The sequence below is a fragment of the Doryrhamphus excisus genome, linkage group LG2 (assembly GCF_037039965.1).
Source record: "Doryrhamphus excisus strain RoL-2023G ecotype Guam linkage group LG2, RoL_Dexc_Guam_v1.1, whole genome shotgun sequence".
Lineage (NCBI taxonomy): Eukaryota > Metazoa > Chordata > Actinopteri > Syngnathiformes > Syngnathidae > Doryrhamphus > Doryrhamphus excisus.
Window position 1 is genome coordinate 10,726,354 of NC_136358.1, and position 22,584 is coordinate 10,748,937.

A 22,584-nucleotide genomic window follows, 5' to 3' on the forward strand; every position below is an offset into this window, starting at 1 on the left:
TGTATCTCCTCATATTTCCATGGAAACACAAAAATCATAAATTATGACTAGCGTGGTGCTTTGGGGGAAGTTTTGAAGTCCGGCTACATTCATTAGGGTTACTTTGTGTAAGATAAGCATTTGATGCACACTAACCCCCATGTGAATTGTCATTATCATTTCATTGTTATATTCATGTACGTCAGTGACTGCATGTGCCAAAGGAGTGGCAACTTATTTTACAGTCTGTGTACTAGTTAGTGTTATATTGGTGAAATAATCACAAATTATCCTTATTTCATAATGCATTGACACCGGTGTGCAGCTTTACTGGAAAGGTGGCGCCCCCTTGTGGTTGGCTTCATGTGAGCAAGGCTAAGGCAAGTGTGACGTGTAATCTTCACCGGTAGATGACTATATTATGAATATACAAGCAAAAGTGTCACATTGTGTCTCCGTTACTTATAGATTTAAAATCTTTTTTTGGTACAACATTCAGGGCGAAACTAAAAGTGACGTCATCTCAAACCAGGTCCAAAGCGTAGGGGTAAATGGCGACATCCGGAGGATAAAATACTTACTACATGTTTGGCAGTCACCAAGGGGGCGATAACTAATGAGCCTCCATTCATGGGCACGTTGACTTGTTCTTGTGGTCTTTCTCTTGTAGGTTTTTATTGATCTAGTATGGCCCCGGTGATGACCAAAACCCACGACGAGGACATGAGCTCGTGTTTGCCGGTGGGGCGTGTCTGTTGGGAGCAACACTGAGCTAATAAGCCAGCGAAGGAAAAGGGACACAGTTTCATATCAAAATAAAACTAGAAGCCAGCTGTCTAAACGATTTCAAACCATAAAATCTGCCAATCAAATGTGTACCGTCCAGGTACAGCACCATTTTTAAGATTTTAATTCACGTTTTAGCTACAATAAGCACAATTTAATTTTATTAGTCGTGTGCGCTCTAAAGCCTTTACTTTGAAGGTTGTTACAGGAAGTAGAGTAAGCGATTCCGATTAACTTAATGTCACTTGTCAGACACCTTGTGAACCAGACGGTGGGCGCTCACGACTCACGTGCGTCGACAAGTATGGTCTCAAAGAAAAACAAAAGCTTTGCTAGCCCCTTCCCAACTTCAGTCTGATGTCCATTTGCCGAGCGGAGGAGCTATGAAGAAGCACCACAGTCCCACCAAGCAGCATCAGCAGCTGGCGGTGACAGACGTCCCGGTGGCGGCGACGACGGCTCCGGGCGGTGAGGTGACCGTCCAGCAACTCAACGAGCTCCTGTCCAACGGCAGCGGCTTCTACAGCCTTCCGACGCAGCACTTCAACGAGGTCTTTCCGAGGATTTACATCGGCAACGCGTGAGTCTTCACTATTTCATTATTATTGTTGTTGTTATTTGGTGACGCCGACAGGTAGCAGGTAGTTGGTGGCAAAATGCCCCACTTCCGGCTTCATGCGCTTCCGCCTCGCGCCATGACGAAATGCACGCGCCCACACAGGCTGGTTTATTTGTATTTTTATTTTTTTTTAAATCAAAAACACAGAGTTTAAAGTAAGGTGGCATATTAATGTTTAGTTGACAGTAATATGTGCCTCTGTTAATGCCTAATAAGTTGTTTTATTTTAATAATAAACACCTTTTATAGTCAAGTATCCCTGTGATGTTAGTGAGCCTTAACATCCTCCGCCATTGTTGCCAAGCAGCCAGTTACTGGACTCAATTAATGACATAAACAAAATCTAATACCTTGTGGATTGTTGTTTATACTTTTGGTTCTATATTTTCACCAATGCAGCTTGCCCCGTCTTTATCATCGTCTTTATAATATGATGATCATCATCATGGGAGTACCCGGAGAGCACCCATCCTTGAACCCAGAACCCAGATTGTTGGTCACATTTATTTTTGCTTTAATGTAAATGATGTGTTTTTTTTAATATTTGCCATGCATGTCTTTCTGGCATACACATAAGAAGCCGTATGAATCGACATAAATCTGTGGATGCTGGCTGTCCCCCGCCTATTGGCTTTCCAATGAATGTGTCCACTCGGAAGGAATCTCACCCCCCCCCCCCCAAGTTAATCCTTGGTTATGTACACGAACCACCTGCTTGAAGACTTGTTAGCTGTGTTCTTTATGTTTAATTTGGTTACACAATAACGATACAGGTATGATACCATGTTTACCAGATGAGCTTGTAGAATAACTATCAAGTGTAACATCATTGCACAGATGGATCTCAGCCTGTTAGACTGATGCTTGGAAGAAGTAGAGGAGCTTAGTGTCCCAAAGCTCTCCATCTCTTGGCGTCGGTTGCTGCCAAGAAAAGGCAGCGGGATGCTATGCGTGCACTTTAATGTATCGCTGCTACAACACAATCGATGGGATTATGTCAATGAGGCGGGCCGAGGCTGCAAACATCTAGCTGCTGTATGGTAATTAGTGCACTGTGTGTCAAGGGAAGGTCGTGTTCTGTGTTCCCAGACTGCGTGAAGGTGTTATTGATTGCCGATTTAATGCATGCGACCACCTCGGGGACCCGCCGCCCAGCCTTTTTGTGCTGACGTGTCCGCTTCACCTAGGGTCCTATGATTTCTGTGAAATCACGGAATTGACCAGTAAAAACGGAATCTACCGTTAAATGCGTAATTTACTGTGTGAATAAAATGGCTCGTGTGGGAAAACGTTTCCCCAAAGACCACTCATTCAAAGCTGCGTGTCTTCACAAACACTAACCACCCCTTCTACTGAAATACTACTACTACTACTGAAATACTGGATGTCAAAGCTGGAATGGAAAATCAGTCGGCGAAGACACTTTGAAACTCATTACAGCAGTACCCAGTGTAAGCTAGCTAGGTTAGCTGAGTTTAACGTGTGTGTGTCTGCCACTCAGGCTATAAAGGTTGTGTTTTAGTCATTCATTCATTCATAGGTATATATAGGTATGAATGCAATTGTGAATGGTTGTTTGTCTATATGTGCCCTGTGATTGGCTGGCGACTGGTCCAGGTTGTACCCCGCCTCTCGCCCGAAGACAGCTGGGATAGGCTCCAGCACCCCCGTGACCCACGTGAGGAAAAAGCGGTAGAAAATGAATGAATGAATGAACGTGTGTCAAGTCAAGTCAAGTCAAGTTTATTTATATAGAAACCTTGAGAAGGGACCGCAGATGGGGGAATCCCCCTTCTAGGATGACCAAGCTGCAATGGATGTCGAGAGGTTAACATGTGACAGTTAAATATAAACAGAGAGTATAATAGTCCAGGTCCAAGATGTAATGCCATTAGGACAGTTGGGCAGCCGTGGGTCTTGAGATGATCATCATCCCTGTGCTGCAGCGCCTCCACAAGGTAGGCCACGTCAGATGTCCAGTTTCGTCAAGGCAACTTCCAAACAGCCTTTCCTGGGGGGGGGCGGTATGGGAGAGAGAAGGAGCGGCAGTCAAAACAGGCAGGGAATATTTTTAACTAAACGCTAAAGTATAGAAATGAGTCTTAAGTCGGGACTTGAACATTTCTACTGAGGTAGCAGCTCTAATATTAACAGGTAGAGCATTCCACAACGTTGGGGCCCGAATGGAAAAGGCTCTAGAGCCCGCATACTTCTTTCTGGCTGTCGGGATAGTCAAAAGACTGCCGTGTTGGGAGCGTAGGTTTCTAGACGGAGCATAGGGTACGATTAGGTCAACCAGATAAAAAGGTGCCAACCCATGTAATATTTTGTAAACCAGAAGCAGTACCTTAAAGTCACATCTTAAATGAACTGGGAGCCAGTGCAAGTTGGCTAGTATTGGAGCAATATGGTCACACTTACATGTCCTTGTAAGAAGTCGCGCTGCAGCATTTTGTACTAACTACAAGCTTTTGAGACTCGCCATTGGAAGACCAGAAAGCAGTACATTACAGTAGTCAAGGCGAGACGTGACAAATGCATGGACTAAGGTCTCTGCATCAGAAGTGGATAGAATAGGTCGTATCTTCGCAATATTGCAAAGATGAAAAAATGCTGTTTTAGTAACATTCTTAATGTGTTTATGAAAGGATAGAGTCGGGTCCAATATCACACCCAGATTTTTTACAGAGTCACTTTGGGAAATTATGCTATTATCAAAACTCAGAGTGGGGTTCAAGAGTAAAAAGTTACAGGACATCCAATGTTTAATATCGATGAGACAAGCCTCCAAATTAGAGCAGTCCTGCGGGTCAGTTAACTTTAGTGGGACATATAGCTGAGTGTCATCAGCATAAGAGTGAAAGCTAATCTTATGTTTGCGAATGATGTCGCCAAGCGGCAACATGTAAATGTTAAACAAAAGAGGGCCGAGCACTGAACCTTGTGGAACTCCACAAGTGACACCACAGAACTCTGAAGTCATATCATCACAAACGACATGATGCGTCCGATCCTCAAGATAAGATCTAAACCAAGAGAGTACCGGACCAGTAACACCAATATATGTTTGAAGGCGTTCCAGTAGGATAGAGTGATCGACAGTGTCGAAAGCAGCACTGAGATCAAGTAATAACAATATTGTAGATGTGTCACAGTCCATAGATAGAAGAAGATAATTTGTCACTTTTGCAAGGGCTGATTCAGTGGAGTGGTTCATCCTGAAACCAGACTGAAAAGGTTCAAAAAGATCACCCAAAGCCATGTGATCATTGAGCTGTTGTGCTACAATTCTTTCAAGGATCTTGGACAGAAATGGGAGGTTAGACACCGGCCTATAGTGGGAAATACTCCCGGGGTCGAGGGTCGGTTTTTTCAGCAGGGGTCGAATCACTGCAGTCTTGAAAGCTGCAGGCACAGTGCCAGATGAGAGTGATAGATTAATTATATTCAAGATTGAGGGGGCTAGAATTGGGAACAATTCTTTAACAAGTTTCCCAGGAAGCGGGTCAAGCAGACATGTCTGTTTTGTAAGCTCGTCCAGAGATACTTCCTCAAAGTAGGAGAAACTAGTGGGACAGAGGATGGAAGTAGTCCCAGCAGCGGTCATGGCGGCCGACATGTTTGACCTGTCTGGCGGTAGGGTGTCCTTTATTTCCTTCCTGATGAGCTCAACTTTATTTGCGAAGAATCGCAAGAAATCGTCGGCTGAGAAAGGGGAACTACTAGGAGAGGTCCTCTTCTGGGTTAGCAATGCAACTGTGTCGAATAAGTATTTAGGGTTATTTTTATGGAGGTCAATTTGTCTAGAAAAATAGTTGTTTTTTGCCGTAACAAGAGCCTGTTTATATTTGGTCGGACTATCTCCCCATGCCTGTCGGAAGACCTCAAGTTTAGTTGCACGCCATCTGCGCTCCAATCTCCGACAAAATTGTTTCAGCCTTCGAGTTTCACCTGTAAACCAGGGAGTAAGTCTTTTGGCATGACACTTAAATCTCAAAGGTGCAACAGTATCAAGAGCTTTACATAACACCTTGTTGAAATGATTTGTAAGGTTGTCTATAGGGCCCTTATAGGAAGGGAAAGAGGAAACCACTGAGGGCAGTACCTCTGCAAGTGCAGTAGCAGTCGAAGAACTAATATTACGACTGCTAGAGCACTGGTTCCGGTCCAAGCGGTGGCATTGGGTCAAGATTTCAAATGTTATAAAATAATGGTCAGACACAGTGGTTATGTAAGGAAGGACTGTTACGTTGGAGGTCCTAATACCTCGAATTAAAACCAGATCCAGGGTATTACCACTGATGTGGGTTGGCTCATTAATTAATTGAACAAAACCAAAAGTATCGATTATTGTCTGAAAAGCCACACTAAGGGACTCTTCAGGAGAATTGACATGGATATTGAAATCACCCATGAGTACTATATTGTCTGCGTGGGTTACCAGGTCTGCAATAAATTCTGAAAATTCATCCAAGAAGCCCGAGTACGGACCAGGAGGACGATAGAGAAGTGCTAGATAAAATGGCAATGATGCGGTCGATCGCAAAACGAGGACCTCAAATGTTTTAATTTCAGATTTTGACCAAGTTCTGAGGTTAAGAGCAGATTCATGGATTTGGGCAACACCCCCACCTTTCCTATTAGGACGTGAAACCTGAGAACTCAAAAAATTAGGTGGAGATGCCTCATTAAGGGATATAAAATCATTAGGTTTTAACCAGGTCTCGCAAAGACCGATTATGTTGAGATTATGATCTCTTATCAGATCATTAATGAGCACAGCCTTTGAGGAGAGTGATCTAATATTCATAAGACCAATTTTCGTAAAGGTTGGCTGACTGAGGCTGTTCACTCCCAAAGAATTAATAGCAGTAATATTAACAAGACTGCTCCGTCTAGAACCCATGCCATATTTTGACTTGTTGTACACACGATAAGAAGTCAATACCATAGGGGTTGTTAGATAGTTGTTTGTTGAATCATCACTAGTACAAGAGGGAGGTTCAAGTTTATCACGAGGCCCTACCTCAGTAGAAGGCAAGACAGACTGTGGAGCATTTATGGGTTGTGAATCTGTATGCATAATATGTTGCTTTATTCTACAGAAAGGGCTATGTGTATTGTTCAAGTCCGGCATAGCGCCAGTTAGCCATAACCTTACAGACTCCACACCCGTTCTAACAGGCTCGCTAATCACCTGTCCCCCGACGTGTTCTAGTGCAGGATGTCATGTGGGACTTAAACAGTAATCTATATTTCTGGAAAGGGTAAGAGCACCTTCCCCATTAGAGTGAAGGCCATCTCTACTAAACAGTTGGAGGTTCCTCCAGAAGGAAGGTCAGTTATCTACAAACTGAAATCCCTGTTCGTTACAGAAGCCAGCCAGCCACCGGTTTAGCGAGAATAATCTACTAAACCTCTCATCATTGCCTCTCGCAGGCAAGGGACCAGAGACAACTACTCGATGCCGACACATCTTTCTGGCGAGATTACAAGTCCTTGCTATGTTCCTTTTTGTAATCTCTGATTGCCTCATTCTAGTGTCATTGGAGCCGACGTGTATCACTATATCAGAGAAACTAGTGCTGTTTGCTTTATGTCGGTGTTTGGACCTGTTGCGAGTCAGCTCCCTAAGGCTAGCTTCAATATCGGGTGCTTTGGCCCCAGGAATACACATTACAGTGGCTGGGTTCTTAAGCTTAATGTTACGGGTGATGGAGTCACCTATAACTAATGTGCGGGAGCCAGTAGACTGTGACATAGTGGGGCTTTCTAAGGGAGTGTAACTGTTATGCGTCTGAATTGGCTCACCGCGGTTAGCCGGCCGCTTAGGGCTAATGCTAACCAGACTAGTAGGTTGGCTACAACCTACGATATCCGGTGTGCCCGCCACATCTATCGTTACGAAATTACTCTGCTCTAGTTGGCGGACACGTTCCTCCAGCAGGGAAAGCCTGTCAAGGAGGAGGGAGCAGGAGTTGCAAGAAGCCATACTCACGTTTCTTGTTGATCGGCGAGTTAGTAGGAAACTTGAAGAACAACTCCGGTGACACCGCTGGAAGTCCAAGTCGACGGGCAAGCTTGGTCCAGTCAGTCGTTTTAGTTTAAGAAAAAAAAAACTGGTTGAGAAAAAAAGTCTAGAAGAAAAGATCTGTTGAAGATCGGAATGAACGGAGGTAGCGTAATTCAACGAGCGCGCGCGAGCGGTCTGTCAGCACAGGAAGTGACGTGTGTGTGTCTGCCACTCAGGATATAAAGGTTGTGCTTTATTGCTTGCAAAAAAAATAAAACTAACAGCTGAAATGAAGGTAACACAACAAAAACTTAAGCCAATAACACTACTAGTTCATGCCACGAACTGTGCATTCAAGCAAGTAACTTGTCCACACAAGCTATCCAACATTGTGGAAAGGTGGGTTAGTGATATGATTATGGACAATTAGGCCTGTTACAAATTATTACTACAAATTATTGTCTTGTCATTACAGCTGTTTATTTTTCATTTCTGCTGTTTTTTCTGCTGTTTTTTTTAAATTTAACATTTTGACTTCATTCTTTTAATACAACTTTTTCTCCAACCTAATTTTCCAAGTTACAACATTTAGTTTTGTCTCTCATAATATTGCGACTATAAACAAATAATATTTTTTCTTCAATATTTTAGCTCTATGCTACTAAAATAGCATACATTTTCCTCATAATGTTGAGTTCATTCTGATAAAATGCCAACTTTTTCCTCCTTAGACTGACTTTTTTCTTAATATTTTGACATTATTCTTGTAAAATTACCGCTCTTTTGTTTTTTAATTTTCCAACCATTTACCTTTTATATATACTATATTCTGTTTTTGTAATATTAGACTTTATTATTTACTTTATTTTTGTGACATTATATCCCAAAACCAAATATTTTTTGTTTACCTGTGGTTATACATTATAAATAGCTAATTGTAATAAAACATTTTTTAAAAGTTATTTTGCAAAAATTGCAACTTTTTTACACTACTTTACGTATGACTTTTTCTTCATATATTGACTCTATTCTCGTCAAATTACAGCCCTTTTCCATTTCTGCTGTTTTTATTCCAAACAATTAAAAAATGTATTCCACTTGATTTTTCTAACATTAGAACTTTTTACGTAACCTATTTTTCCACAATTTGCACCTTTATTTTTGGTTTATTTGATTGTCAAAATGTAACAACTTTAAAAACAATAATATATATGTTTTTGTAATATTTCACCTTTATGCTGTTATTTTTCATCACAGTATTACAACATGATTCTTGTAAAATTCCAACTTTTATATATATATATATATATATATATATGTATATATATATATATATATATTATTCTTGGAAAAATTACTGCTGAGTTCTCTATTTTTGCTGTTTTATATATTTTTAAGTTGTCTTGTTAAATTATATTTTTACAACGTGCCCCGTGCCAATAAAATAACAGCGGCGGGCCGCACTTTGGCCACCCCTGACTTACGCCAAGCCAGCAAGGTGCTTCAGTCCTTGGAAGTGCTCGTAAAGTTCCCTCTGAGGCTCCCTGGGGAATTTGACCTACGTGAGGTCTCGGTTTCTGGCAAGGACGCGAGTCAAAGGGGCATGCTGGGGTTGGGAGTGCAATGCGTTGCTAACAAAGCACACCGGCATTGATTCAGTGGCAGATATTGGTACAAAGCAACACAAACACTGCCTCAGCTGAAAGTGTTTGTTGCAACAACTGAGGCAGCAAAATGTTTTATGAAAGATGCAGTGCATATATCACTTTCAAATAAATTGTGCTGACACGCTGCTTTTTGATCACTGCAGTGTGATGCTTTGTTCCTCTATTGTGCATATGCATCCGTCATCCCTTTACTGCACGGTTTGGCTGCTTTACATGCCTTTCAAAGCCCTCATCCTGACAGAAAGGTGCTAAAGGGGATGAATGTTTGTCCCCCTCCTGCCTTGCAGGTTCGTGGCCCAGAATGCAATGCGTCTGCAGAAACTGGGAGTGACCCACGTGCTCAACATGGCGGAGGGCACCTCCTTCATGCACGTCAACACCAGCGCCGACTTCTACGCCGGCACGGGCATCACGTACCATGGCATTCAGGCCAACGACACCGAGCAGTTTGACCTCAGTGCCTTCTTTGAGGAGGGGGCGGACTTCATCGACAAGGCCCTCGCGCACAACAAAGGTGAGAACAAATGACATCAGTGCGACTCAGGAGCGAAGATGGAATAATACACGAGTATCACAACCTAGAACCTTCATTGGCATTGTAGATAAGCCTCGCCCCTCTCGGCACCCGCAAGCGTTTACCATGCATGTCTGGAACTTTTTGCTCTCCCGTGGTGATTACTTTGGGTTTTTGTGACGGCTTGTACTTCATTGTCGAGTCGATGAATGACGCGGGAAACGCATCTTGCCACTTGTCACCTTTAATGAATACTGCATGGGAGTATGGAGCGGAGACACGACATGTACAGTCAATGTTTGGGAAAAAAAAACTGGGAATGTTGGTGTGCTTAACTCATTCAATCCCAGCCATTTTTCAAAGGCCCCTTCCGGCACACAGAATATTGTATCCTATGCCTATATAAACATTGAACCTACCAAAAGAAAGAATAGGCTCCTGTCTTTCATCTGAAAAAATGTTTGATCCCTCTTTTTCCGGCAGTGGAATATAGGCAAGTTTCAGGAAAATATCACGTGTAACACCATGAACTATAGTGTTAAAATGTCCCTACAATGCTATGCCACAGCATTAACGACACAGAAAAAGGGTTGTTTTCCGTCAAAATAACCATTTATTTACAAATATAACACCAACTAGTTAAAGTTTTAACTTATGGAACTGAACTAACGCACGCTACACTCCTTCCTCCATGTTCTTCCACTTCCTCCTTTCTGTCATCTTATCAAATGTAGTTCTCATTTTTTATGCTTTAAGGTTCCTCTAAAAGTGATATCCATGAGTGTGCAGTTGTGTCATGGAATCTTTTTGCCTCTCGCACCCCCCCCCCCCCAAAAAAAAAAAAAAAGTTGTTGGGCTCGGTAATTGGGGTTTATAAAAACTACATCTTTGGTGTTGAATGAGTTAAAGACAGAAGACAATCACGTATGGCTAATTGCGACTTACCCCAGAGTCCTGCTCCATATTCCATTATCAGATCACATTGTGTGGTTTATCAGTATCCACGCATTGCTACACCTGTGGCTCCCAAGCGTTTTTTTTTTGGTTTAAATACTGCAGAAGCTTTATCAGAAATGTTCCACATTCAAGCAATACGATCTGCTCCAAAATATGAAATGAAACTGGGAGCCAAGAGGCGCCGCTGGTGGCTTTTGCCGCAGTATCAGGTTTTGCATTACTGGCACATTTTGTCGCCGTCATTTGCAAGCGAGCTTTCAAAAGGTTGAAGGTCGAGGATTTTAACGAGGAGCTGCATCGATGTTGCTGCAGTGAGACACCATCTCCTCACGTGGCGTCATCTCTTCTTGTGCGTGCACTCCACAGGGAAGGTGTACGTACACTGCAGAGAAGGCTACAGCCGCTCGCCCACCGTAGTGGTGGCTTACCTCATGCTGCGCCACAAGATGGACGCCCGGCAAGCGGTGGCCACCGTGAGACAGAAGAGGGAGATCGGCCCCAACGACGGCTTCCTGCGCCTGCTGTGCCAGCTCAACGAGAAGCTGGCCAAGGAGGGCAGGCTGAACGGCGAGGTGGGCAAACTAAAGACCAAATGAAAACCTCCCATTATGCCTTTCACTGGTTTCCACTGCTCCGGAGGACCCGCCCACAAACCAGCACCCAGTCGAGAGGAGTATTCTGGGACACACTTTTAGCAGTGAAGATCATTACACACACATCCACGTTTACCTTCTGATCCCCATCGGTCCTCTGCTGTAGAGCTAGGTCTCATAGGGCAAAGCGACTTCAAGCATTCCGTCTCGTTCCGAAACCCTGACGCCCTTACCGCTGAGATTCCAGAAGTAAAAGACGACAGCACAATCATTCCAAGTGATTCCACTGCCGCCTTTGTCGCTGACCTCGACGCCATTAGGGGAATCCTCAAAGTAAAAATCTACGGCCCCAAACCCAATGCAACAAAGACCCTAAACGAGGCAGAGAAGCATTCCATGTTCACACATACGCACACGGAATCTCAATTTTTATTCCTAAAAACAACTATTCACAGGATCCCAGGAGGTGCGAAAGGTCTGCATAAAGTAGCTTAGGCTTTACGCCACTTCAGGCTAACAAGGTGACTTTAAATCATAGCTGCATCCTACCCGAGGTCCCGTGAATGTCGATCAATCACATTCCTTCTCGTCTCGCCCGCCTCAACATCGGCCAGTCACACAGCCAACGCATCAAACAGCCGCAGACGTCGGTTTCAACCCCCCAAATGCATCATGGGACATTTTTCCACTGCCAGCTCTCACATCCAGGACCAGAACCTAGGGATGCAAAGGTCCATTTTATTGATTTATTTATTTAATTTCAAAATTCTCATCCTGATACAGTAATCCCGCGCCACTTGCTCAAACTTTGCGGCTTCACCCCATCAACGTTTTTTGATCATATATGAATTAGTATTTCTGGCAGTTTTGCGTCTATCATTAAAACCTATTATCAGTCACATATTGTGCATATTTAAGCAAATTTGGCATGTTTTGCCTCAATGTAACAAAACAGCTAAATGAAGTAAAATACAAATATAAGGCATTCAGAAGAGAAGGCGCATTAATTAATCATTAGGTGTCGGTCATGTTACTGGAATGTTGGGTGAGACACACAAGCGCCAGACTTGATCGCTGGTTATTGCAGGTTTGATTTATCAGGCACTGTGATCCCTAACACGGGCTACTACCCACACCAAGTTAAAACTCAACCCTGAACCCCGACGTCACTTCCTGTACAACGCCGGAACACATTTACAGCTACACACGAGCAAAAATCTTATTCGGTCTTATTTTCTCTTATGTCTACTATATTGGGTAATAGGAATGGAAAAGTGACTATAGGGGTGTTATTTCTTGTCTTGAGGGTTCTAATAATGTTAATCACGTTAATTGTACACAGCAAAAATATTAAAGGAATCATACTTTGAGGAAATTCACTTATCAGAGTCGGCTCTGGAGCCAATTAGCTGCAATAAACGAGGGATTACTGAATTTGGATAATACCAATTCAAAGGAATATCAGCAGATCTAGCTGGAAGAATATCGGTAAACACACACACACACATGTGTTCACAGCCTAACAAACAGTCTGACAATGCTTCCAAGTCATTGCATTGTCATTGTTATTGTCGTTTACGTGAGGCTGTAATGGACTCTATGCGCAAGAGTGATTTTGTAGCGACCTGGAAGTTTTGCATAGGGCGGACGTCTGACTGTCTTGTGTGGCCGTGAGTAAGGAGACCAGATGCAGTGTGCAGATAGCAGATAGCCGCAGCACATGTGCTCTTACTCTTTTGGCTCCGTTTGCTGATATTCTTCTAGTTTTCCGACAACATTAAAGCACAGACGCGGCTCACGAAAATCTTACACAATTTCCGAATTACGTCTATTACAATGGTATCGCGATCCGATACTGGCTTTTTTTTTTTGTTTAAGCAGTGAAACATTGCAATATATGTCAATACTCCACCATATACAGTATGTATAGAATGTAAGGACATCTCAGTTATTCAACACATCTCTTGTCGTGTAAACTCATCTCATGAATGAACTCGCTATTTATTCCTCCTTTTCTATATATGTATGTCTATATGCATATGAATATATACATGTACCGTGCGTACTGTATATACGTATTTACTGTACTGTACATGTTGACATATATGAATGTATGAGCAATGTGTCTGTAACGTGTAGGTATCGTCCGTGTGTCTTATATATCACGCTATGCTCTTCTACAACTCAACAATTGGCTTTCCCACATCTCATTTGATGAGTGACATGTACTCTATGAATACTCGTATATGACGTGCATGTGAAGCCTTCCGTGTGATCACAGTAGTGGAATCAGGCATCTCCAAAGCGGAGACGGAGCACCGACTATCACAGAGTCTCTGATGATGACAACTTGTGTGTTTACATTCCGGTGCAGGCGGCAGTGTGGATTGTGTGGATCACCTCCATGTTTGCGTGTATCTCTTTCTGAACGCTCAGACCATCATTTGCAATGTTGTGTTTTGACCCGACTCAGCTCCACGAGGGGGCGCGCTTCCATCCATCCAGATAGCGCGGCAGCTCCATTGTGACTGCAGAGGTTTTTTGGGAGACATCCAAACAAATGTGCTCCGGGCCCGCCTGATTCAGACCTGACTAAACGCTGCCAGATGCAACGTGGTGTTGCAGCAGCGCTTGCTGACGTCTAACATGGAGAATACTATCCTGTTGGCTTAGAACTGACTTCAGGCTCTCCCTTGAAGGGCGAGCTGTCCTTCCCCTACTCCGGCTCTGGGCGGCGCTTCCTGTCCGCACGGAGTGTCCTTTGGCCCACACGTCGCTGCACACGCATCAGGTGCACGAAGTGAAACAAATACCACGTTATCAGCCACGTGTAATCGTTCATTTACCAGCACAACCTGCTGTACTACACTGCTCTCACGAAGGCATACAGTCCTCGTCTGTTTCAAGTGCAACATCTGTACAATGGCAATGATTTGTCTGGTCAACCGTGAATTTGGAGCGGCAGTCACTTGGTGGTTCAAACATCTCTCACTCGCTTGTGTTTTCCAAGTCTATTCTACACTGGCCGAGAGCTTGGGAACTTGCTACGCTTAAAACGGCAGCCGTCTCCTGTGTCAATAAGCACTACCTTATGTTTGAGATACTGCCACAGTAAACTTTCCCAATACTAACATGTAAGGTATAATGTATTACTATTGCTTACCATGTCCGCTGCATTGGGTAATAGGAGCGTAAAGGTGACTATAGGGGTGTTATTTCCTGTCTCGAGGCCCGAATAATGTGAACGGTATTTAGATTTAGAGGATTGTCAACATTTAGCGATCAGTTCGGCCCCAGATGTACTTGTTTTCCAAAGTCGGCGCTGATGTGTGTAAACGGCAAAACACAAAGACAATAGGTCTGCTTTGGTGGGTGATTTAGGGCGTTAAAAAAGATGCACGTTTCAGAGGCTGAAATCAGAGGATATTTTTATTTTTAAATCATAAAATGGTGAATCAAAAACCAAAACTTAACTTTCCCAAAAATTTCAACCTCATTTCGTTAGTTTGTTTTTCATTTTTGTTTCTCTCTGCTTTTTTCCTGATGACGGACTCACCACAGCGGGTCTTTTTCAAAATTAAAAATTCTATATTTGTGTATTTAATGTATCAACTTATTGCGACTGAAATGACCTTTTTCCTCATAGGTTTTTCTTGTAAAATTGTTATTTGAGTATAACTTTTTCTCTTAATATTTAGACTTCAATCTCTTAAATGTTAATTTCTGCTGACAACTATTTCAACTTTCTTCTTATACATTTTCTTTAATTATTTTATAATTATTATTTTTTAATTATTAATAATTAATATTTTTTCTTGTAAAACAACCTTTTCCCCAATCTAATTTCCACCCATTTTTTAAAATATGTCATCTTTATGCTACTAAAATAATATTGTAGTAGTACTGCCAATGAAGCAACTACGTTTTTCTTGAATAATTTACATTTTCCTTCCTGTAAAATGACTGCAAACCTTTACATTTTTGCTTTTGTGTTTTTTCTTTGTTTGTTTTTTCTTGCTGTAGTTTTCTTGTTAAATTGCCGCAGGCTGTAAATGGCCCTAAGGTTGCACTTCGGACACCCCTGGTGTAGGGCCGAACTGATTGCTCGGGAAAAAAACAAGCTTCAGATGAATTGACAAAGAAAATAATGGTTGGTTGCTGGCAAGAAGGGCAAAATATATTTAGTATACGGGAGTTTCCCAGGGAAAACAGGAGGTTTGACCGCTATGATGAACACGCAAATCAACACTGCCGCCTGCTGTCCAGCCAATGTAACACCGCCTACGCCTTCTCTGGACTGAATTGACCCTAACCGGATTGTGTTACAAAGTGCGGTGTAACATTGTATAGCGTTGGTGCTCGATTATTTTGTGTAGCGATGCGCCACCAGCATCGCGTTAGAAGGTCTGACCCGGCTTTACTGTATTATTTCAAACTCTGAATGTCAAACGTGAAGTAGCCTTTGTGTATATTGTTCTGTACCATGCACCAAGTGGTGACTTGCTGCATTTCATGTTAAAGCTGGCCTACTATATGGTATATGCGTCTACCGTAACGTGTGATGAACTTCTGGCAGGGATGTTTGTCATTGAATTGCTTTGCTCGGTTAGGAGAAGCAGGAAGTGCCCACAGGGATAGGTTCACAACCTACTTCTTTGACCGACTGTCATTATCGTGCATGTCATTGGACGAGGCGCTGGATCCTAAATGTAATGAATTCACAGTGCTGGTTTTTCACAAAGGATTGTGAAAGCTTCAACGCTGACTCCAAGTGAACTTGTCCATCTCGAAGAGGTTTGCTCATTTGACTCCCAAATAGAGTACAAATGTGAAGTCTCCTGTGGTGTAATTTGGACATCTGCGCTTTTGTCGGACTGACAACTGATACTTTACATCATGGAAACTCATCTGGCTCAACTTGTCCACCGTTTTTTTTTTCCTTCACCGAGCAGTCGGCTTGATCCACTTGGGAGTTTTTCAAACACGCTCCGGAAACGACCAACAAGTTTGCATTGAGGCCAGGTGGAGGGCAGACGCCATCTTGTCCTCCTCCGTGGTTTCTCGCACAAGAGTCCACTGCCTGACTCCTCCCGGAGTCCGTCATCTCGCCCCCCACCTTCATCCGTGCTCATGGACAGATGATGATAATGATGCTGCTGCCACTCACACATGTGACCCGGACAACACAACAGTCAACCCCGAAGCCTTACACAGTGTGTTGTTCACTTTGTGTATTTCACCTCACACGACAGGATGGCAAGGCTTTGTTGAAGTGCACTTGATTTAAGATTGCAACCTTCTTTTGGTTTTTCTTATATTGGACAACTTTATTAAAAATAAACGGCTGTGTTATCACCTTGGCTCATTGCTGCTTTGTTCTGCGGAGGGAATCACCATCCATGGGGGGCAGGGGCACAGCACACATCTTGCAGAGGTGTAGAACAAGTCACAGCAGGAGAAGCAGGAGAAAGGCAACAAAAGAATACTTGAACACTGTGTGACAGCACATGGCACAATAAGAGATGGTGTAATGGTACAGCTGCTGCCTTTAAAGGGAAAGCACTTTTTGGGCAGGGGAATTTTGCCCACCATCTACACTCCTTATGTGAGACATGGAAACATATCTTTCTCTTTTCTGTGTGTTTGAAAGATATAAGTGGAGGCAGCTGAGAATGCCAGTAATGGGATGCCACCATTCTGTCTACAAAGCCTTCAGACGGAAAGTCCATTAAATACCAACAATGCTCCGTTTACATAATACGACTGGCATACTAACCAAGCTTGTTACCATTGTTACGCCGAAGAACTACTTGACTGATGTAGTGACACCTCACCACACTACCTGGGCGGCGGTTGAAAGTTTGAAAACCACCCCTGACCCACAAATTCCCTCCTATTTCATGTGGAAGTGGTAAATGTGACTATCGAGGTTATTTCATGTTAATGATAAAAAACACACCGATTCCTAATTAATCGTGATTAATCACTATTAGCAATTTTGTCCATTTTTACTGTATTTAATGAAGAGAAAGATAAATGACAGGACAGGATTATAGACTGTATATTTGTATATTTTAACTGCTCCAAATGAAGTCAGCATGTCAAGCTAAAAGAACTCTAGAATGTCTCTTTAATAGTACTAAAAGATTTGAATCACACTTTAAACTGTGTTGTTATGAGCGATGAGATGTTGTTGTTGAGATGTTGAGCAATGAGACGCCGAGTAGTTTATTAGTTTCTACACTGGTGTCATTTATGTTACGTCATATTACATGGATGAGACAATATAGACACCACGGGAAGTAGTGTCCAGAAACTGGAACAATACCAAGAAAGTCTCCCAGTGCTGGATGTGAGACCATATTATGTTTTATTTTCTCTTATTATGTGTAGGTACTATATTGGATAATTTATTGGATAGGTACGTTAAGGTAACTAAAAGGGTGTCATTTCATTTCTAGAAGACTCAATGTTTTTTTTAATATAAAAAAACATTTAAGCAGGTTTCCTATACTATGCAAATATTCAGCTGAAGACAGCTGGGATAGGCTCCAGCAATGTTTTATTGGCACAAATTAACAGCACTATTATCATCCATCATAACACTAACAATTAAATGTATCTTATTTTTGAGCAAATACTCCCGTAAGTTTCATTTTTTTTTTTTTACCTAACCTGAAGGCTGAGGTCCAGCGGCACCCGCCCCCTGGCAAAACATCTTTGGTTTCATCCACATCACGTGGTGGCGGCCCCGTCTGCCATGTGCTGACTTGATTAGGATTTTGTTGGTGTGAAATGTGCTCATGGCCCTGTTCCCCCACTCCAAGTAAAAGCGTTTACAATGCTCTACCACAAGGTGGAGCCAAACCTCTGCATTGAGGGCGGATAACTGAGGCCCGTCAACAATCCAGGCAGGACAATGAGGTGTTGGAATCAGATGACAAGTTATGACTTAATCACCACCTGGGGCGGTCCGGTCCACAAGCATGACAGCCAGTCGTGTTACGACCAAGCTCTTCTCTCTACCTTCAGTGCACGGCTGCATACACGGTAATCCTTACAGAGCAGCTGTGTGGTCCCTCAGGGGCCTCAATTAAAACTAATGTCTACCTTCTATTAATTTTACAGCTCATAAATGAATTTAACTGATCTGTTCAGGTCTGCAAATGCGAGGATTCCTGCTGGTCTTGGTTTGTATGAATGTGTACGCACAGAGGGGGTCCGGTGTAGAAACATGCCAGGTAAAGAGCACAGGACACAGGACAGGAAGTATGCTGACAAAGAATGTGTTGGAGCGTGTTATAGGTCCCTCACTGCAGCTTTATTCCAAAGCAGCTCTCAAATGTCATCAGCATCCACACAGGGGCGCGCTGTGATGAAGTGACATTCATTCCAACAATGTACAACAGCGCGTTTGCTTGTGCATGGAAATGTTTACAGCTTCAGTTCAAATCAAACCTGACTGCTTCCTGTGAGGGAGTTGCAGAAAGAAACACGAGCCGGCGTCAATATGGATTTAGTTTTTTAGGCTTTTTCGAACATGTTTGTTTCAAATACCTGAAATGCTTGGAAACGTGTTTATTTTCATGAGTCATCTTCTCATTGTTCACATCTGCTAAGCTAACATCACCTGTGAATAACACGGGTGTCCGTCGATGTCGGGCGCTTGTTTATGGAGGAAATGATTCATGAGTGAGAACCAGGACATCTAATTTGCGGCCTTGATGTTTTCACCACAAATAAAGTCAGCGCCACCGACCTGGTCATGGAGAGCTCCATAGTGTCATTTCCCTGCTTGGCCACGGGTCAGAGATCACACTATCAAGTGGAAAAGTGAGTGATGCTTCCGACGCTGACGTTGAAGCACATCTGTGACACAGCGCTGGTTTATCAGGAAATATGAAGCAATGGGAGGAGGAGCCGGATTCTCAGATCCGCTTCCAAGTGGTTTCGCCCGCGGTGTCCATCGTTTCATCCCTGTGATGTTTGCAGCCTGCTGGCTGTGCCGCATGTGGATACTGGGAGGATGCAGATACAATAATAAAACCACAGCATCACGCCCAACACATGATAGCCTGTTAAATGTACGGATGTTTTAGAGCTGTCGTAACTTGGCGTACGCTCTAAGATGAAGAGCATGTTGTCGAATCGGAGCGCAACGTGATTCATTGTTCGTTTGATTGTCCGTTGGCAAGAATTTTTATTGTTTGTTCCTTTTCTGGTTGTTTAGGTGGCCTTTCTGAGACGCCCTTCCCGTTGATCTGCGGCACTGGAGATGTCCGGTGTCTTGGTGTTGCAACCAAAGAGCATATCTTTGAAATACCCGTGAGAACACGGCACATGTTGACATGAGGGGTAAAAAGTAAGGTGGCGTTGTTAAAAGGCAGGCCTGGCATTTGCAACGTTTTGCTGCCTGGCTAATTGCGAAAGGCTGCACATGATCATCTTGTTGTGCGGCCAGATGTTGCCGCACCTCCGTCACGGAACCATGCTACAGGTTACACAAACCCTTGGAAATGTTCACATGAAGTGCCCAGACACTATAACTGACACAACCTGGTGCTCCAATTGCCTGAATGGCATGGTTCGCTGCATTAGAGTGTGTTTCTAAACTGCAATTTTAATGCATGATCATAATGATCATCATATCATACCCTGGCTTGCATCTAAACGTGCTGTCACACATGGTGAAGGTGCAAGAGAGCGAGGTCTCTGTGTCTAAGAATGGAAGCACCACCCTGGGTGGGCTCGCTCGTGTTTGTTATTAAACGCTGCAGGGTGAGATTATTCTCACATGTTTGTTGTGTTTGACTTATTAATCATGCAAAGAAAAAAACAAAAGAAAACAAGCATGCAGACTGCCAATGTTGCTCTGTTTGTACTTACATGCTCAATTAGCACCTCCTGCATATAATCCTGGGATATATGTCATTCAGAAGGAACGTGAGACCAGCTGAGCGTCCGGCGCGCTCCAAATTATCCATTGTCCAAGTTGACTCAACTTAAAAAAAATTGTAACCTGTTGACTTAAAATATTGATTAAATCTAGCAAATTATTTCAGGTAATTTCAACTCACAACTGAGTTACTCCAACTTAAAAGATCAATTTTAAGTTGAACTTTTTTAGGTCAAATAACCAAATATTTTTGTTGCATACAACAATGTAAGTCAAGTAATCTCAACTCATTTTCAAATCTGGTTAACAAATTATTTCAATTAATTTCAATTTAATTGTGAGTTGAATTTACTTGAAATAATTAGAGGCCTGCACGGCGGTCGAGTGGTTAGCGCGCAGACATCACAGCTAGGAGACCCGAGTTCAATCCCACCCTCGGCCATCTCTGTGTGGAGTTTGCATGTTCTCCCCGTGCATGCATGGGTTTTCTCCAGGTACTCCGGTTTCCTCCCACATTCCAAAAACATGCTAGGTTAATTGGTGACTCCAAATTGTCCATAGGTATGAATGTGAGTGTGAATGGTTGTTTGTCTATATGTGCCCTGTGATTGGCTGGCGACCAGTCCAGGGTGTACCCCGCCTCTTGCCCGAAGACAGCTGGGATAGGCTCCAGCACCCCCGCCGACCCTCGTGAGGATATACAGTACAAAATGAATGAATGAATAATTAGTTAGACTAGTGAGATTACTTGAATTCTATTGTTGATACAACAAAAATATTTGTTGATTTGACCTAATAAAGAAAGTTCCCAAAACAAAGCAATAAATCCTGTGAACTTGGTCTTTTAGGCTGGAGAAACTTAGTTGTGCGTTGAAATTACCTGAAATAATTTGCTACATTTAATCACAATTTTAAGGCAGCAAGGTTACACATTTTTTTCAAGCTGAGTCAACTTTGTCAAATTTTTTTTCACAGCGCATTTAAAAACTTGAAATGCATCTATTTTTAGTGGCAGTGTTTTTTTTTTTCCAAGGAAATGCTCTACTTTGCTACACCAAAACCACAGGTTTAGTACTCTATCTTGGAAAGTGAGGGTTCTGGTCTTGGTATGAGACTGTAATTGTGGGTCAGGGGTACGTCACAAAACCTAAACCTAAACCTAAGAGTTGTGCTGTAGGTGGAGTTGACAAGCAGGGTTTTTAGCCAGCATGCCAGCTAGCACTCATGACTTCTCTGGACTTGGTTTGAGCCCAGGGTGCTACATACATTGGTGACCTGGATGTGTGAGTGAGTGGACCCCTGTAATCAAGCGGGTTAGAACCCAATCACATGAAGCCTTGGAATGGGAGGATCCTAGAATTCTGGATGTGATAGAACTTGGGTCCAACGGTCACTGGTTTTGATACTTTTGGACATGGGCCAATGGGAGACCTGGTAACCTGCTACCAATGTTCGAAATGGGAATCACACAATCCAACCAAACCTTCTAGCGTTACTTTGAGTCATTTGAGATATATCAGAAGAATGTCGACTGGGGTGAGTCCAGCCAGTCAAAATATTCAAATATCACGTTGGCTTGTTGTAAAAGTTGTTGTTGGCGACGGGTCTGAGTCGTCGCGGTTTTGAGAAAGAAGCAGGTTTCTTGTCTACACGGAAACGACAAGTCGCCATTTTGAGATTTTCCCACTCACAAAATACCTTTTACCGATAAAATACTTTGTTGTTTTGACCTGAAAATGAATGGACTCCTCCTAAGAACAGCACATGCGTCCGACATGCTGTTGTCGAGTGGTGCAAGGAGTGGCTAAGGATTGTTTGCAAAGAGTTCCATGTAGCGTTTGAGGTCCAGCCAGCCTCGCTCCCGCCGGCCAACTTCCTACTTTGCAGCTTGTCTTTTCAAGATTCTAGACTCTAAGAGGTCCTCAGACAAACAATGAAGATGTGACGTTTGCTGCCGCCAGGGTTAAATCTCCACTTTTCCTGTGTGGAAGCTTCATAAAAAAGCTCAGAGTGGTACAAGCATCCCTTTTGGGGCTTATTGTGCCGCGGCCGCCCCGTAGCAGTCTCTCAACTCCTGATGACCTCTTTCCCTGCCGAAGAACTCCAAACTGGGGCGGCTGCCAGCTGATAAGCGGTCAGGATAAGAAACATAACAGCTTTTGGTGTCAAAAACAGCGTCCAGGGAGCGATGCAACATAAATTGTTGTTTCATTCAGAGTCTAATAAGTAGCTGCATGTGAAAATGGGAATTCTTAGTCCGAGATGACTGCCATATGTTGTCTCTTGAGCTTGTATCGTGCTGTCACAAATGATAAACGTGTCCGAGTGAAGTCTAATTTACGAGACCGGTCAGGCTTGTTTGAGAACTTTAGCATGTTCCTCATATTTGAGAGCGGCAAATATGTGCGACTCCTCGTTGCTGGTGTTTATTGTGGTAGTGCGCTCTGATTGCTGCCACATGTTGCTGCAACAACAACACACTTGCCGCACACTGATATTGTATAGATCACAATGATTGACACCCAGCTTTGTGTTCAGGCGCTCATACCAGTGTCAGCGG

General features: G+C 43.1%; 1 protein-coding gene across 1 annotated transcript; it reads left to right on the forward strand.

Annotated features, from left to right (window-relative positions):
• Nucleotides 1–895: 895 nt before the first annotated feature.
• Nucleotides 896–19,403, forward strand: dusp3a (dual specificity phosphatase 3a). Its single transcript, XM_078797598.1, has 4 exons — nt 896–1,345; nt 9,352–9,578; nt 10,902–11,107; nt 19,359–19,403. The coding sequence occupies exons 1-4, from the start codon at nt 1,149–1,151 to the stop codon at nt 19,386–19,388; spliced, it is 660 nt and encodes a 219-aa protein (XP_078653724.1). The 5' UTR covers nt 896–1,148; the 3' UTR covers nt 19,389–19,403.
• Nucleotides 19,404–22,584: the final 3,181 nt, after the last annotated feature.

Coding starts and splice junctions, on each gene's coding strand:
- dusp3a (XM_078797598.1), top strand. CDS start 1,149: ATGAAGAAGCACCACAGTCCCACCAAGCAGCATCAGCAGCTGGCGGTG. Junction 9,579..10,901: donor GGCCCTCGCGCACAACAAAG/GTGAGAACAAAT, acceptor TGCACTCCACAG/GGAAGGTGTACGTACACTGC. Junction 11,108..19,358: donor AGGGCAGGCTGAACGGCGAG/GTGGGCAAACTA, acceptor CTGGTTGTTTAG/GTGGCCTTTCTGAGACGCCC.